Below are 18,862 nucleotides of genomic sequence, written 5' to 3' on the forward strand. Positions count from 1 at the left end.
TTGTGCCCTTATCCAAGAATATCTGCTATTAAAGAGGGAACAATCTCGATATTGAAAGCTTGCAAATTAGTCGACTTCTTTTGAAATATTATAAAATTGACCCCTAAAAATTCCAAATCTTGAATTCAGTCCTCTTTCCTTCAATGGTCCTTTTTGTTATGAAAGATGAATGAATAATTCCACACACTGATGAAAAATGTTCCAAAATCCATTTCTTTTTGTTAAAAAAACAATTAGATTATAACTAAAATGCTTTAATTTACACACCACTTTTAAACAAAGTGAACAAATAGAACAAAATACAATTGGCAAACTGTCAAAACAAAACAAAAAGCACCAAAAAACAAGAAAGGTATTGAATGGTAACAACAAGATGACAAAGCTTCTGCATGTACACACATCAACAAACAAGTCGCACCCTATCAAAGCACTCTTTTAAAGAACAAAACCCCCACCTTTCACTAGGCTTTTTTGGCATGAAGAAAAGGGAATTCATATGTTCATTCAGTTCAAGTCAACATTGGTCCAGAGTTTCCTCCCCTCTTGCACGTCTCACGAGAATGAACACTTGAACATCATTGTCGATCCAATATGGACAAGGATTATTAGAATGGAGTGTCTTTTCTTTTTTTTTTTTTTTTTTTTTTTCAAACAGAGGAAATGGGAATTCTTTCCATTGCATCCGAAACATGCCTCGCCGAAGGTCTTCTTTCAGGGCTGCCTTGTGTGCATGCCATGGCGATTTTCAGAACAGAAATCATCTCTTCCTCTTTATCTACATCTTGAACCAAGTGTGGATCCAAGACGTCGGATAATGGTTTCTTCTCTTCAATAGATTGTTGCATCCAATGGACAAGATCCATTTCTGTGTTGCCAACTTGAACTAGTGGCCCCCTCCCGGTGATCATCTCAAGTAAAATCACCCCGTAAGAGTAGATATCCCATTTTTGAGACGGTTTCACCATTTTCACAGCCTCGGGAGCTTGATAGTACAAGCCAAAAGAAGAAGTCGAGACAAATGTTGCAGCATCTGAAGCAGTGCTACTGGTTTGTTGCCTTTGGTGTGGTTTCTCAGAGGCCATTCGGCTAGATTGCATGGTTGGGGATGCACCGGCTATGTTGGCGAGTCGTCCAAGGCCAAAATCGGAGATTTTTGGCTCCATATCGGGTCCGAGCAATATATTTGATGGCTTCAAATCGCCATGAACGTATTTCTTGGGACTATATTCATGTAGATAAACCATGCCTTTAGCAACTCCTTTCATTATTTTCAATCGTGTAGACCATGAGATAGGCGTAAATGTCACCAGCCCTGCCTTTCCTGAAGAAAAGTTGCATACAAAATATTTCAGGTTATTTCTTATTAACATAATAAAGATATCCCATGATTATGACTTGACTACATTAACAAGATACATATAGCTTCCAGTCAATCTAAAACTAACCATGTATAGCAGTAGCAAGGTTCCCATTCGGTATGAAATCATATATCAGCAGCTTTTCGTCCACTGACCAATAATAAGCTCGAAGATTGACGACATTTGGATGTCTCAACTTTCCAACTGCTTCAACTTCGGTCTGAAATTCTTTGAATCTTTGTGAACCTCCTTCACCCAATCTTCTCACAGCCAGGGTAAGTCCATCCTCCAGCACAACCTTGTATACGATTCCAATACCGCTTTTGCCAAGGACAAAAGCAGATGCCTTCAAAAGCTCATCAAGATCAAATGCCACTTGTGCATCTAACGGCACTAGATCATACTGCTCTATGTTTTCTGATAAAGTCTCTGATTCATCTTTTTTGAAACATAAACATTCCTTTCTCGCCTTGCGTCCCTTCTCAAAACCATAAGCATTTTCATTGTTTCTTTTGCCACGAGGGCAGAGCCTCGAGTAACAATATGAGAAAAGCAAACCAATAGCACAAATTCCAATCACATCACCCACGATTATAGCAATCATAGCGGCTTTACTCAGCCCCCGACCCTTTCCAACATTTTCTCCACCTTGTGGGGGATAATTACTAGGCATGTAAGGAATCGAGGAAGACGATCCTGTCTCACTATCTGAAGAACAAAGATTTTTCAATGGGGGACCACAAAGACCAGGATTTCCAATGAAGGCAGTCGGTCCTCTGTTGATCAGAGCACCATTTTGTGGAATCGGGCCACTTAATTTGTTATACGTGAGATCAATATAAACTTTCTCAGGAAGATTGCCAAGACTGGATGGGATTGAACCATTGAACATATTATGAGACAAATCTAGAGTTCCTTGTAAATTAGACAGATAGCCCAAGTCACCAGGAATTGAGCCATCGATTTCATTGAATGAAAGATCAAGCTTTTCCAACAAAACCAAGTTTTTCCCTAATCCATTCGGCAAAGAACCACTAAAATTATTCTGACTAACATCGAGATTTCTCAATCTTTTACACTGAATTAATGAAGTGGGAAGGGACCCATTAAAGAAATTCTGTGATAAATCTAAAGTTTGAAGATATTGAAGATTCCCAAACTCAAATGGTAAATTCCCAGAGAAGGAATTCCCATAAAGCACCAAACTTTGCAATCCCTGAGCTTTGAGAAGCTCAGAACTTAATCCCCCAAAAAACCTATTACTCCTTAAGTTCACATGCCTAAGCTCAGATAAAGATCCAAGTGATGTAGAAAGAAAACCGTAGAGTTTCTTATTCGGAATGCTAACAGAGACGACTCTCTGATCTCTACATGAAATTCCATTCCAAGAACAAGGGTTTTCATCAGAATTATTCCAGTTATTGAGTGAACCCTCAGGATCTTCTTTAATGGACTGCTTAAATGACAACAGAGCTATGCCTTCGTCATTTAAAGAACTCGCAACAAAAACATCACCATAGTTGCACAACACTAAGATCAAGAAAGCCACTAAAGCTAACATTTCCAAGAAAATCCCACTAAAACAAGATATGTGACCGTTGGAAATGTGACCACCAAATAGACAAAAGCAAAAACAAAAGATGGGTTCTTTAGAACTTACCTTTCTTCAGCAGAAACCAAATAGAAAAAGAAAGAAAAAAGAAAGCTTTGAGATTCAAGTGGTGCTTTGCTTTGAAAACACACACACATGAGGACACACAGAGAAAGACAGAGAGGGAGAGAGAGAGTCTGTGCAAGTGTAGCTTCAACAGTGGGGATGCGAGCATGGAGAAGAGGGGAAAAAATGGTCGTTATGGGGAAAAGGTAAAGTTGTTTTCAGCTCAGCAAAGCAACGCAATTAGAGCTTTGGGACAATAGATTAATACTTTGGAGAAACGAAAACAGTGTCAGAAAACGAAAAGGAAAACAGTATTTTACTGTAGAATAGTAGGTAGTAGGCCTGTTTGCATCAGTCGCATTCTTGGACTGGAGTTGCCATGGGATGGATTCCTTTTATCATTTTCAATATTATCACGGACGATTACCAAAAATATTTCTTGAATACCCATGATTCATCAACATTTGATGGACTTTATTATTCAAGATTCAGTTATAATACTTCGTTTTTCACGCTGTAATTAATGTTTAGTTTCTCACGGTTCTATATCCCTTACACGGATTGACGCTCTCCATATATATGCACGGATGGAGTCAAAATGGTATTTGAAGTTTGTTTATTTTGTGTTTTGGTTAGGTAAGTATTTAATTTTGAGTTTTAGTTTTATAAGTTAAAAATTAAAATTATGTTTTGGTTTTTAATCATTTTTTTATAGAGTCTTGACGTGACATCGAAAAATATTGATGTGACAGCTGAAAATGATTAGGTGACGTTGAAAAATGATGATGTATCCGACGCCACGTTAGCACTTAATGGAAAAAAATAAAAAAATAAAAATATAACTTAACTTACAAATCAAAACCCAAAATTAAATACTTATAAGATTAAAACAAAAAATGAGCAAACTTACAAATATTATCCCTACTCAGAAAAGTAATACTAATTGTGAAATAAACAGAGATGTCACATAAAACTGACTCAAAGATATGACGAGCTTTTTTATAAATAATATGAAAATTACATCAACATCGGTTGTGAAAACTGAAAATTTTAAAAGCCAAAAAACATGTGTAAAATCAATTGCGTTAAAATCCCGAATTTTTTTAAAATAGAGTATTAATGTAATCCCATGAGATTTTATAATTTTTTTTTCATTTTTAGAATGGCGTAAAATACTATTTTCCCCGATGTATTTAATCGCGTTCTTCTCTTATTTTATATATCATGATTTTTTTGGTAGAATCATTTAGGCACCGTTTGGTAGTCATTATTATTAATCTATGTATAACTTATTTCATCCAATCTCGCGTTCTTTTCGACATATTATTTATCCATCTATTAATTATTAATTTTACATCAATCAAATCATCAATAATTTATCTTACATCAATCAAATCATTTAATTTAAATTACTATCTTACCCCTTATAAATAATATTATTTTATATTTTATATATTTTTAAAAGGATAAAATAGTAATTTAATTTTTTAATATAATATTTAATCAATCAAATCAAATATACTATAATCAATCAATCAAATCCAATAATATAATAACAATCATTTCTTATTTATTTTTGTTAAAAAAGTGTACTTCGAATTCTGAACACGTCAGCAGCAACAACAACAACAACAACAACAACAACAAACAAATAAGTCAAGGCGAGAGAAACTCTCTATCCGCAAGACGAAATTTCCCGTTAACAGTGCTTAAACGTTGGCGGAAATCGTCTCTAAGATACAACGACTATACAATCGAGATATAGTAGCACACCAAATATCTCGATCTTCGTCGAACGAAAATATGCGTCAACTTGACTTTTTTGAGAGAGAGGGAAGAATTTGCAGAGAAATCTGATATATCACGTTATCAGATGTTTCTCTATATCATTATACTTTATAATTGATCATATATATAGCCTAAGACTTCAAACAACATGTCTTATGGTCTAAGAATGCAACCTGTGACACAAAAAGCCTAGAAACAGACGCAACTTTTTGGATCCCAGAAGACGCGCTTGAGCGGTCAAATTTAACCGCTCGGGCGGCCACCTTTCCTAAAGCCTACTACCTTGGCAGGCGAGGGCTGTGCCCGATCGGTAATGTATTGCCGCTCGGGCGGCCAACAAATCTCAAACCTACTGCCTCGCAAGGTGAGGGCTGCGCTCGGTCGGTAGTTTTTTACCGATCGGGCGCACTAACAAAAATAATAAATATTATTTTTTTAACCAAATTTTATCGAAAAAATAATAATAGGATCATAAGACCCCACCCCCACCCCACCACGTCTCACCTCGCCGCGCCGCGCCGGCCGCGCGCGCGTGTTTGTTGCATCAATTAGCGTCTTACCCCTTTACAAAACATCGGTGCCATAAGGGCCCAATCCATAATCCAAAGTTGGATTATATAAAGAGTGACACACATTGGACATCTTCCAATGTGGGACAAGTTCAATTTGGACAAGCCTTTTTCCCTCCAATTTATTTAACAAATTAGACAAGCTTTTTTCCTCCAATTCTATTAACAAATTGGACAAATCTTTCAAGCTCATTTCAATTACAATTCATTCAATATCAATATTTTTTCTAACAATCCATCACATGAATGAATTTCACGTATATTAGCATTCTCACTAGAAAGTCTTTTTGAGTTATTGTTACATCAGGATAGGTAGCTTGTGGCTTTAAATCTACTTTAGTAAAATACTATCGGATTTACTAGTTGCATAGTGACGCGATGTCTTGAACTAGTCAACTGTTTTTGTAAACCAAGTCAATAGTAGTTACATAACAATACTCTAATATATTTTGTTCTCACGTTGTGTCCATTTTGGCTCTGGACCATATCTTAGATTCATAAGTGTTGCAATCAAAGCGGCCAATACTTTGCACTTATATAGGTGATCTCCTATCAAGAGTATCCTGTGTTACTCTATCTCATGGGTATAGGAATTATTAAAAGAAAACTTAACCTCACCACATATTGCAGGTACATTTTACTTGGATATTCTAGGAATGAGTGAGTAAAGATTTCAAGTACTCAAACTAATATTTATAACTTAGTTGTCCCATTAAACCAAAGTTTTGGGATCTCTAATTCTCAATGTTGGGTTATCGCTATAAATATTTTAATTTGTGGATTTTAACCCATTCCTCCAAGTAGTTTGTACATTTGATCTCTATTTATACTTTTTGTAAGCGGATCAGCAAGGTTTTCCTTTGACTTAACATAGTCAACTGAAATAACCTCATTCGAGATCAATTGTCTTATGGTATTGTGTCTCCGACGAATATGTCGAGATTTACCATTGTACATACTACTTTGTGCGCTTCCTATTGCTGACTGACTGTCACAATGAATAGTAATGGAAGACACCAATTTATTCCAACATGGAATATCTTCTAGAAAGTTTTGAAGCCACTTGGCTTCTTCACCAGCTTTATCTAAAGCAATGAACTCGGAATCCATAGTCGACCGAGCTATACAAGTTTGTTTAGAGGATCTCCATGACACCGCTCCTCCACCAATTGTGAACACATATCCACTAGTAGACTTGGAGTCTTTCGTGCCAGAAATCCAATTTGCATCATAATATCCTTCTAGGACCACAGGATATTTTGTATACACTATTCCATAACTCGAAGTGTATTTCAAATATCCAAGCACTCTCTTTAATGCTTTCCAATGATCCTCACTTGGATTACTTGTGAACCGACTAAGTTTGTTTACAGTATATGCAAGATCAGGACGGGTACAGTTAGTTAAGTACATTAAACTTCCTATCACCTTTGCATATTCTACTTGTGAAACAGGTTCTCCTATATTTTTGGCTAAATGTGTACCCAATTCCATAGGTGTTCTAGCCCGAAGACGATTTGTGGCATTAAATCGTTCAAGAACCTTTTTTACATAATGAGTTTTGGATAACATAATTCTAGCAGATGTTCTAGAAACTTTAATCCCTAGAATAATATCACACAATCCCAAATCCTTCATATCAAAATGTTGTCTCAACATTTTTTTCGTTTTCACAATCAATTCATGGTTGCTTCCCATGATTAACGTGTCATCTACATAAAGGCAAACAATTACATATGCATTTGTAGTACCTTTAGGGCCCGCTTGGTACACTTGATGAGATTATTAAAAAGAATGGATAAATAAAAAATATAAGAGGATATATAATATTACAATATAAAAATAACATTGTTTGGTTCAATTTTAAAAAGTTGGGATATCATGTACTGGAATAAATGGAAAGACCCATATACCCTGGAACATCACCAAATTTACAAAAAATAATCGTGACTTATCTCTTCTTCATTACACACGCACAGTTCCCCATTTATGTCTTCTTCCTCTTCTTCATCTCTTCTCCAGATCCATTTTCCAACTCAGTGAAGCCAACCAAAACGGTGAGTAGATCTGAAACTTACATAGATATATACGAACATAGGTTATTTTTGTGAGCAAACCACTGATTTCATTTTTTTTTCCGAAATATGGTTGTTCAGGAGATTTTTTATCGTGGCTTCGACGATCGACAATCTTGCTCGACAAATTTATGGGTGATACCAGAGGAAAGCTTAGGGTGCCTATAAATTTCCTTTCCCGACCAATGGTAATTTCTGAGACTCGTTCCAAATTTAATTGAATTTATAGTGATTTTTTCGTACTTATGAAAATGTAATTAAATCCAGAATCTGGTCATCTAAAACATCTATTCGGCTCATAAACCAAATATACGTGTTAATTGTAATTTAGAATTTGAAGGATTTGTCTCTCCAATTATTGTACGTAAATAATTTTTAGCCACAATGTATGTTAGAATTAAGTCCTCTATTGCAATGCCTTTTGCACAAACGTGCTTGTTATTTATTCAATGGATTGATTTAAATGGTATTCAAACTTGTGATTATCTTCTATTTTTTTAGTTTTAATTGAATTTGAATAGGTTGTTTTCTTTACATTGTTGTGTGATGCATATTCTCAACAATGCAGCGAAAGTATTACGTGGTTTTCGTTGGAAGGAATCCTGGGATATACAATACATGGTACGACACGAACGCTGAAGTTTGTCGATATCCCGGGGCTTGTTACAAAGGGTACAACACTAGGAGAGAAGCTGAGGAAGCATTTGCAGAGTATTTGAGGAAAGACCCTCCTGGTCCAACAAGTTCGACACCTACCTCTTCCAATCCAAGGCCTAGCTGCAACCAAAACAATGAGAGTAAGGGTTGTAAGGACTTAGGACCTTTACTTGAAGCTGTGTCAGACTTAGCTTCTGAAACTCGCAAGCTTGCAATACAGTGGAGAAGAATGCCGAGAAGATCTCCATGTTATTGAAGCAAATGGAGATGTCTGAGTATTAAAAATTATTAGTGATTTCGTTACTAATGACTTTTATGTGTGTGTTTCTTTCGAAGTATGAAGAACAGAATTAGGTTGTATGAGATATGTGTCTATCTATTACGTTTTATTTGAATGTGACTAGATGTTCTAATGGAAGTGCGTTGTAGTACTTTACAGAGCTACTGACTTTGGTCTTACTCTGTTAACATCGAAATTTAAATTATACAGCGTGCTTCATAGTCTGTTCAATGTTATGATTCTTCATTATTCTTTTGGATGGGAGGATGTTATTTTACAGATTGAGGAACACTTGATGCCTACAAATAAAAATTGATCGGAACCCCGGTTATGATTGTGATATTGCTTGATTGTGGTGTGTACATCTACTTCCAATTTTTTTAATTACGGCTGCCTGGTTACATTATCCTTATTTCTTGAAGTTCATGTTTATTTGCAGGTTAGCTTTTACAAGTGTTACCTACCAGCATATGCTCACCTTTCTCACAAATGGAAGTTCATTTATTACATATACAAACATTCGGTACTTTATTCTTATACTACTCAGAATGTTGGAGTTTTTTTATCAATTAAATTGAGGCAAGCATTTAATGTGGGATATCTACTACATTTTGAATCTAACTCCCCCTCAATTATTTTCACTCATTTTAATTGATGTGACATACATATCTTAAAATTCAGTAGGATATCTTGGGTGATTGACTTGTATTTACTACAAGTGGTTGGATGGCTTCACTCACCGATTATTTCTAGCATTTATATAACACATCTGATTGATAATCTTCATATTAGAAATATAAACGCATAAATTCTCTGTCTTACTCCTAATTTGCGCTTGATCATGTCTGTGAGTACGAAGGGTTGTTCAGAAGATTCTGTCAACAGTGAATACATCATTCCTGTGGTTAATCTGAGCTTCGAAGATGAAAAAACAACCGCCACCAAAAAAGTGATTTTGAAGTGAAATTCAAGAATGTGAATGTCTTTGAACCAACAGGCAATGAAGGTAATATTAGGAAGAAGATGAAGTCTTACCATCCATTGTTTCCGACACTACATGATGTGAAAGAGAACATTATCGACACTGAACCGGTGCTTCGAACTAACACAATATACGAATATCGTTGGAATAATTTGGTGGGTGAAGGCAAGAAACCAGTTGAGGTGATTGATCTCACCGATGATAATAGTGGGTAGTGTGTGATTACTGTATTTTAGTGTAGACTCTTGCTCCACTCTTTTTGAGTCTCTGTCATTCTTAGTACTTGGCAGACTTTTTGAATATCTTTAGTGGGCAAGAGGGTAATGTATTGTCCGAATTTTCTAGACCTTGTTGTGTTATGTTTGCTAGGCCAATGTTGTGTTCTGTTTGAAGGTTGTTGTGAAATAGAATTGCAATGCATTTGCTAGAACTTTTTGTGTTATCTAAATATTGTATTCATTGTTTTCATGTAATATAGTCAAGACGGTAACGAGAGTCCTTGTTCAAAAGTGAGTATTAGAGAGTGTGTCCGGGCTACAAGTTACATGAATTATAAAATGGTTTCAATGTATGACATACAGTACAAGAGAAAAAAAATGACATACAAAGTGGCTTGAAACAATGTTAGAATTCATAGCATAAGAAATCATGGAACGAAATTACAGAGGATAAATCTTCATGAGTTGATTTCGGAACACGCCGCGTACCTCACCATGCTTGCCATTGTACACCATACACTACCCTAATCTCCTATGCACGCCATCGTGCACCCATTCATGAAGCTAACCTTGCACAGACATGGAAAAATCCAAGACATCATAGCTAAAGTAGAACACATTAATCAATATGTATTATTTACACTCATTGCGTACTCCGCACATCCTTGTGCACTATAAACCCGCTGCTAATGCGGTACAGAGCACATTCACACACCATATTTGAGATGCTTACACGAATGGACATGGCATATGGAAAGGTTTAAGGCAAAATGCATTAAATATGATTCTATGACAAATCCCAACACATATTCAATTTTGAGACAGACAACATTTGTAGACTAAATTGCTTAAACTGTGGCATATCTTTTAACCACATAATTACATTTCAAACCATCATTAAACATACATTGCAGGACCAAAATGAAGTCATAATATGGCTTATCCATTCTAACTAACCCAAAACAACCATAGTGAGATAATGAGACAGTGAATAGCCTTCAAAAACATAATTACCAGAGTTCCAGAGAAATACAAGTCTACTCATCACCTCTTAACAACCTTTTCACTAAGACAATACTGCCTTTCTCACCGAGACGCTTGAACAGTGCCAATTCATCATGGCTTTTAAATAGCAATTGAGCTGCACGCACTTGTTCTTCTTCATTCAACTCAGTTAGACCTTGAACACCTTCTAAAACCATATCTTGTGCATCCGAAATCTTCTCCTCGGCTGCCATTTCCTTAATCAAAGCTGACATTGTATCTTTTGTGATATGCGCAAAGTTGTTGATTGCCTTAACTATGGACTCATCGACCTCATTCACTTTCATCCTTTTGTTCCTCTTCGAAGTGGTTGTGGAAGTTGGTTTGGATGACGGAGTCTGAGTATCCAAAATTGAGTCACCTAAAACTTCTAACACAGGAGCTGTCGGAGTGTCAATTGGGGTGGACTCGTTGGTAATAGGTTCATCTGGAAGTTTGAAAACATCGAACAGTGAATTGTCATAATTCATGCGTTGGTCTCCAGCAGCACGGTCATTTCCAAATATTTCGCACCAGTCATGAAAATGTATCCACTGTTTGTGTCTCATAGTTTGTAAACTTGGATCTCCCTACGACAATATAATACATAGGCAACATTATAATATGGTTTAACAATCGGGGTTAATAACAAGCTAAAGTATATACCTTAATGATGTATTCCCACGTCTCGTCTGTAGCATCAATGGTATGCTCAGCATCATTCCATCCAACACCACTCCTTGTTAAAATAATCACCAAAGTGCTATACGTTTTTTTCCACACATGAATCTTAGAATTGATATGAGGAATGACACGTAAGTTACATCCACGAATTTTAGTCTGTATTGCAGTCTCTAGTAAACTTAAATAACCAGATCTGAATCCATTATCACTTTTCCAACCTTTACTGATAACGTCTTTCAAAGCATGGATCAGAACCTCTTCTTCACGTGCACTCCAACTTCGTCTCATTTTTTCAGGTTTCTTCGCACTTCCATTGACACTTCCAGAAGTTGCGTTGCTGTACATTTCTAACAGATGATTGATCTGGCACAAAATTAAAATAATAAACATAACATTACATCTGGAAATTTATTAAAATAAATGAACATAGTACACCACCACATATATCACAGATAAACACATAATTAAAACATCATACAAGCAATCAAACATCATAAATATTGATTTCAATCCAAACAAATATAGGAAATACTTTTTGAAAACACCCAAGTACTAAGGTCTTTAAGCACAATCTGGATAAGCACTAAAATAAGTAATTCAATTGTTCGTATTCCACATTACGACGCAAACTCTTCTCTCCATGCATCCCACGAGTTTGATGTTTGAAAACTGCTAATGAACTCATTTTGTGTTTCTTGTACCGGGCTACCAACTACTTCTTCAAAATCTTCCATTGGATCCTCGTACATTTGTGATCGGATGAAATTATGTAGAAGATACATGCAAGAATTATTCGGTTCTGCACTTTAACTGGATAAAACGAAGGGCTTCGAAGGATCGCCCATCTCTTCTTCAATAAACCAAATGCTCTTTCGATGACATTACGAGCTTGCGAGTGTCTCCAATTATAAAGCTCCTAGTAGTTTTGTGGTCCAGCAGCACGGTTGCCCCATGCGTCCCTATGATATCCAACTCTTCGAAAAGGAGTCAAAAAACCTTCTATATTTGCATATCCATTATCGCATAGGTAGTAACAACCTGCATTATTTATAAGAAACGTTAATATATGCACGTTAGTAATATATGGCCAAATATTAGATGGTAAACATAAAATATATAAATACAGTACTTAAATATAACCTCTTGGAACTTTGAAACTATCATCTCCAGTGAGTGCATCTCTTAGAACTCTTGCATCTGCTGCGGAGCCCTCCCAACCAGTCAACACATATATAAAGTTCATGTTTATGTCACATACACCCAACACGTTCACCGCAATAGAACCTTTTCTTGTTCTATATTTTGCTCTCTGTTGGCATGGTACATGTACGGCAATATGTGTCCCGTCTAGTGCACCTAAGCAACCCTACAGTAGTTGATATCAAAAATTGGAGTAAGGTGTTACACTTATAATTGGGCTGACCGACTGTAATGGCTACCTTATAACATGTTTACAAAGTAATATAAGTACCTTAAACCATTTCCAGGTCTCATTTGAACAATTGTCGTCAATTGGGGAAGGCTTCACAAGAAGTAGTGGGTGTAACTTCAGCACACCCTGCAATACTTCATGAAAATGTGCACTAACTGTCTGTCCACTACGATTATAATCATGTCCAGTCACTCTGTTTTTTTTATGATGTGCCAAGATAGACAAAAACATAGCTACCTTTTCCTCCACGCGTACATATCTAGAATCTACTATGCCTCCAACATTAGTCAGTAGATAACACAAACGTCCAAATGCATTGCGATTCATTCTCAGATTAATAACACATTGGACATCTCCAGCGTCAATGATCCTATGCAAATGACTCATTTGGGCATTTATTCTATCTGTCATCGAGTACGAAGCAGCCGATCTGCGGCGACCACTGCGTGGCCGCTCCAACATTCTTTTACAGTGTCGTATTAAAAGACATATCATCAAATACATTCGAGACAACATTTGGTGTACCAATAACAAGATGAGTATGCTTCGACGTTTTCTGTCCATCTTGTGAGTTTACTGAAACAAATAAAAAAACTCTCCTTTGTACAACATTAAAAATGGCATTGATTGTGTAACAAAAAAAACACTACTGATTAATATCTTCAAAACAATATCGATGCATATACGAAGGCACATAAGTGCAAAGATTCAAATAACATTCAGAAAATTAAACATATATAAATTACCATTCAAAAATCACAGTCGGGTGTAAAAAAAAATTGTCCAAAGTAAAGTAAGAAAATTATAGTCGTTGGAGCTCGATATACTCACCGATATGTAATAATATTTCAAACTAGGGCACACACAAATTTTTCAGCTGCAATTTCATGACAATACCTGAGCACTGCACACAGGGTCGTTCTCCGAAATTGATATTTTTCACAACTCCGATGCTGGTGAAACTACGCTCACCATGGGAATGGTTTGGGCTGGAAATGGTTCCGGTTAATGGTGTAGGAACCCAACAAGATCAAAAATACGTATATGAGTAAATGAGACATCCTAAAAATCTTGAAAATTTATACGAGTAAATGGTAGTCCAAAAAACGTAGATGCATCTACATATCTTTACTTCACGATGGATTCTTCCAGATCTGGATCCAAATTTGTGTTGTGCGATGAAGTCAATGAGGAAAGAGAAAGAGCAAAATTATTTATTAGGACCATGGGTAAAAGTGTCAAATATACTACACAATCTCGTTTACTGTTCATCGAATATTGAGAATACCTGCAAGTTCACGTGGATGTGGCATCCGTGCTTTTCAGGCCTACCATGTCAATTAGTACAGGGCTCGTGGGTTATCCTAGAAGGTGTGCTTTATGAACCAAACACTCATTTATTTATTAATCTCACCCTAATACCCCCTATCAAACACGCCCTTAATATAGACACATTTGTCACATTCATTTATTGTGAAACCATTTGACAACATAACAGTGTCAAACTTTTGATGCCACTGTTTAGGTGCTTGTTTAAGTCCATACAATGACTTGACAAGTTTACACACCTTTTGTTCTTTTCCGGGTACAACAAACCCGTCTGGTTGTTTTATATATATTTCTTCTTCCAACTCTCCATCAAAAACTGTAATGCCCCGATTTTATTATAATTGAGTTTAATCGAGATAATCAGAATTTTTAGTGATTGAGGATCGTTTTGATATTTAGCAGGGGGTTACTTTGAAACTTTGGATAAATAAAGGACTGAAATGCAAAAGTTGGATTTAATATATTATCTCATGCAAGTTGACCCATCCCTCCATCACTTCACCATCTTTCCTCTCCCTTCTCCTCTCCTTTTCGTACGTACTGTTGGAAGCCATGGGAGAAAACATTTCAAGCTTCCTTTCCGTTTGATTCGCTCGATCCGACCGTTAGATTTTCATTCCGAGTTGAGATTCACGATCACCGCAGCGAGGGCTTCATTTTGACATAAGTTTTGCTACGATCTCTTGAACTTATATTTTGTTGAGTTGTCAGAATTTGATAATATTGGAGTATGTTATTCTTGAGCTAGCATAGATCGTGTATTCAAAGTCGGTTTGGAAAAAGAACGAAGTTTAGATTTTATATGAATTTCTAGGCTTAAATTCGAAAATGATGATTTTGATTGAGGTTGGATTTGAGTTGTTTTGATGGATTGGGATGATGATTGAGTTATTGTGATTGTTGTTTGATGGTTTGTATTTTCGGATAGTCAGTTTATAGCCGTCATGCCGTCGAAATCGAATTTTAGTTATCGATTTTGGTTCGGTTTGAGTTGTATATCGAATTTGATTGAGTTTGAATTCCGAGTTGATATTGAGTCCGTATTCGATGTTTTGACAGTTGATTGAGGATTTGGGAGTTGATCGAACTTGGAGACTTATTTATCGATTGAAGAATTGAAGACGGTATATTATTGATTGTTGTATCGACTTTGAGTTTGTTATCCAAATAGACTATGATATCGAGTTATCTCTTGTTGACAGGAATCACTTGAAGTTTTGAGAAAAGGTAAAAGTCGACAATGAAACGAATGGGCACGAATACTCGAGATCGACTTATTCTCGAGTTCCCGAAAATCACATACTACATGTTTATTTGCTTGAGTGAATTTGATTGTTATTCTATTTTCACTTGCATTTCCATATTGAGCCGATTTCTCGATTCGTTTTGAAATTAGACGATTTAGGGAGCTATATTGAAGTGGCTTTGGATTTCTAGTTTTTCCAATTGCCAGAATACTTCTTATAGTTGCTCTGAAGTCTAGGGGTTGAGTTGAACGATATCCACCCCGAATGGGTGTGTCGGTGAGTTGTTGTGAAGACTTGGCCCCGGGATCCCAACCGAATAACGATGGATATTTCGATTATCTGATTTGATAGTCCCAAGTTTTTGAAGTCATGCATTCATTCATTCTCATTTTGATTTGTTATTGATTATTACATTTCAATCTGAGGTGTTTATTTGATATTGCATGCCTGTCTCTTTTACTTAGAAATTGTATTTCTAACCGGTTTATCCGACTGTTGTCTTTGTTTGTATGTGTACTTGGCAACAGGAGGATTAGGAGCTGGACCGAGTCGTCTTGGTTAGCTTGGGGTGAGATTGATAGAAGTGAGACTCCGCGTTGTAGGTTTGAGTCGATTTTATCTGTATTAGTTTTGTTTTCGTCGTTGGAACTCTATTCGTCGAACTTGTTTTATTAATTGTGTTTTGTTGGTGTTTCGAAACCCCCTGGATGCACGTTTGAACTATGAATTGAACCTGGGTTGCTTGGATTATGGATTCGAGTTTGTAAAGATGTATTTTTATGCTTTGGATTTTTTGCAGCCGAGTTGACGGCGCGGGCGCGCCTTTGTTTTGCGAGGTCACGGCGCGGGCGCCCTGACTATTGGCACGAGCGCGCTGTTTCTTGCGAGGTTGCGGCGCGGGCGCTCTGATTATTGGCGAGGGCGCGCTGTCCTTTGCGAGACTCCGACGCGGGCGTGCTGCTTTAGGCGCGGGTGCACTGTTGTTAAAAAAAAAAATTTGATTCGTTTTTACGCGGCTCTTCGTGTTTGATTTTGTTTAATTATTCGAGAATAGGAGATTAGAAACGGGGTCTCACATTAAGTGGTATCAGAGCGATAAGATTCTTGGATTTGAACTAGAGCGAGCGGGGTAGATCGAGCCAGCATGAATTGAACTCTCGCATGTGATTGATTTATTTAAATGATTATTTTTAAATACGTGCGAGCATGCTTTATTGATTCTTGAATTAATTGAATTACATGAGTAGTGATTTAATTTATAAAGCATGAATTACGTGATATATATTTGTCCTTGTACTATTATCTGTTCTCGTATATCATTGAGATTCATGAGTACTCAGAGAAGAGTTTTGGACACCGAGATTATGAGATTGAGAATAATTTTGAGATATTGTGTCCTAACCCTTGAAATCAAATGGCACCTCAACGATCTTTGAGAAGGAATCAACCACCTTTGACTCCTCCTTCTACTGAGAATCCGCCGCCAGTGATAACTCCTCAGAATGATCAGGGTAGTACTGGAATGGATCAGTTTGATGCAACTGCAACCTCGATGGAGAGTCTACTGAAGAGGTTTCGATCTTTCCGACCGCCTACTTTAACGGGTACCGAGAACTCCGTTGCTTGTGAAAGTTGGCTAGATGAAATGGATGAGCTCTTTGATTCCCTCGACTATACCGATGACCGCAGAATTAGGTTAGTCAGTCATCAGTTGCAGGGTGTTGCTAAGAATTGGTGGACCACAACCAAGAGAGCGAATGAGAACCGAGGCACCGCCATCACTTGGAGCTTGTTCAAGACTGAGTTCTTTAAGCGTTTCTTTCCTGTCTCATATCGAAAGGAAAAGGGTGCCGAATTTGCGAATCTGAAACAAGGGAACTTGAGCATTGAGGACTATGTGAGCAAATTTGACAGTCTCTTGAGGTTTGCACCTCACGTTGCAGATAACGAGGAAGCCAAGGCCGACCATTTCATCAATGGCTTGAACCCTGAGATATTTACCTTGGTCAATACCGGAAGACCCAACAACTTCGCTAATGCTATGGATCAAGCGAAGGGAGCCGAAGCCGGATTCTTGATGCAACGAGTTAATCAGGTAGCTCCTCAGCAGCAACAGAGATCTTTTCAGAACCAGCTTGTTCAGTTTTAGCCTCAACAGTCTCAGTATCAGTACCAACCTTCTCAGCAGTCGAATCAGCCTCAGAGGTTTGAGGGAGGAAACAGTGGCAGAAACAGGCGAGATCAGTATCGGCCGAAGGGGAAGAATTTCAAGAAGTCTGGTAACAGTTCATCGAGTTCCAGTGGCTCTAGACAGTTCAGTTCTGGGTAGAGTTCAGGGTTTTCTGGAGCTTCGTGCAGCAAGTGTGGAGGACATCATCCCAGTGATCAGTGTCGAGGCGTGTTTGGTAGTTGCAATATCTGCCAGAAGTCGGGTCACTTTGCTAGAGTTTGTCCTCAGCGAGGATCCGATAGAGCTCAGAGCGGAAGTTCTTCTCGACCGCCAGCTCAGCCCGAGAGATCAGCTTCTGCAGTTCATTCCTTTCAACCTCAACAGCAGACTCGTCAGGGAGGTAATCAGAATCAGAACCGACCTCCTCGATAGCAGGCGAGGGTGTTTGCCTTGACAGAGGATCAAGCAATTGCAGCCTCGAATGACGTGATAGCAGATAACTGTTCGATTTTTGGTTATCCTGTGTTTGTGTTGATTGATATGGGTGCTTCTCACTATTTTATTTCTGAAAGATTTGTCGTGATGCATGATTTATTTGCTGAGCCATTATCTGATGTTGTTTCTATTACTTCACCTTTGGGTGGAGGAATTGTTTCGGTGAGAATGGTCCGAAATTGTGTAATAGAATCCGAAGGGAATTCGATTGAGATTGACTGCATCGTACTTGGATTATCTGATTTTGACTGTATTGTCGGGATTGATGCTCTGACCAAGTATAGGGCGACAGTAGATTGCTTTCAGAAAGTGGTTCGATTCAGACCTGAGATGGCAGACGATTGGAAGTTTTTCGGTAAGGGTTCTCGATCCAAAATTCCGTTGATTTCTGTGTTATCCATGCCTCATTTGCTACAGAAAGGAGCAGAGGGATTCTTGATTTATGCAATGGATGTTCAGAGGTCTAGTCCTGAGTTGTCTGAGATACCCGTTGTTAGCGAGTTTCCTGATTTTTTTCCAGACGAGATTCCTGGTTTACTGCCTATTCGAGACATCGAATTTAGCATTGAACTTGCACCAGGTACTCAGCCTATTTCGAAAGAACGTTACCGTATGGCTCCGTTAGAGTTGAAAGAATTGAAGGAACAGTTAGAAGATTTGATTGCCAAGGGATACATCCGACCTAGCGTATCGCCTTGGGGTGCACCAGTGCTTTTTGTGAGGAAGAAAGACGGTTCTATGCGACTTTGCATCGACTACCGCCAGTTGAATCAAGCGACGGTCAAGAACAAGTATCCTCTACCAAGAATCGACGATCTTTTTGATCAACTGCAAGGTTCTTCAGTGTATTCGAAGATAGATCTGCGATCAGGGTATCATCAGCTGAGAGTTCGCGACG

General features: G+C 37.6%; 2 protein-coding genes across 2 annotated transcripts; both read right to left on the reverse strand.

Moving 5' to 3' along the window:
* Positions 1-620: 620 nt before the first annotated feature.
* On the reverse strand, positions 621-3,379 carry LOC140886266 (receptor protein kinase-like protein ZAR1). Its single transcript, XM_073292792.1, has 2 exons — positions 1,446-3,379; positions 621-1,321 (listed from the first exon to the last, which is right to left on the reverse strand). Exons 1-2 carry the CDS (start codon positions 2,917-2,919, stop codon positions 648-650), a joined length of 2,148 nt encoding a protein of 715 aa, XP_073148893.1. The 5' UTR covers positions 2,920-3,379; the 3' UTR covers positions 621-647.
* Positions 3,380-12,207: 8,828 nt separating this feature from the next.
* Positions 12,208-13,185, reverse strand: LOC140873480 (uncharacterized). Its single transcript, XM_073276608.1, has 4 exons — positions 12,961-13,185; positions 12,763-12,849; positions 12,432-12,657; positions 12,208-12,329 (listed from the first exon to the last, which is right to left on the reverse strand). The coding sequence occupies exons 1-4, from the start codon at positions 13,183-13,185 to the stop codon at positions 12,208-12,210; spliced, it is 660 nt and encodes a 219-aa protein (XP_073132709.1).
* Between the last annotated feature and the right edge of the window lie 5,677 nt (positions 13,186-18,862).

Source organism: Henckelia pumila, chromosome 1, assembly GCF_033568475.1.
Source record: "Henckelia pumila isolate YLH828 chromosome 1, ASM3356847v2, whole genome shotgun sequence".
Lineage (NCBI taxonomy): Eukaryota > Viridiplantae > Streptophyta > Magnoliopsida > Lamiales > Gesneriaceae > Henckelia > Henckelia pumila.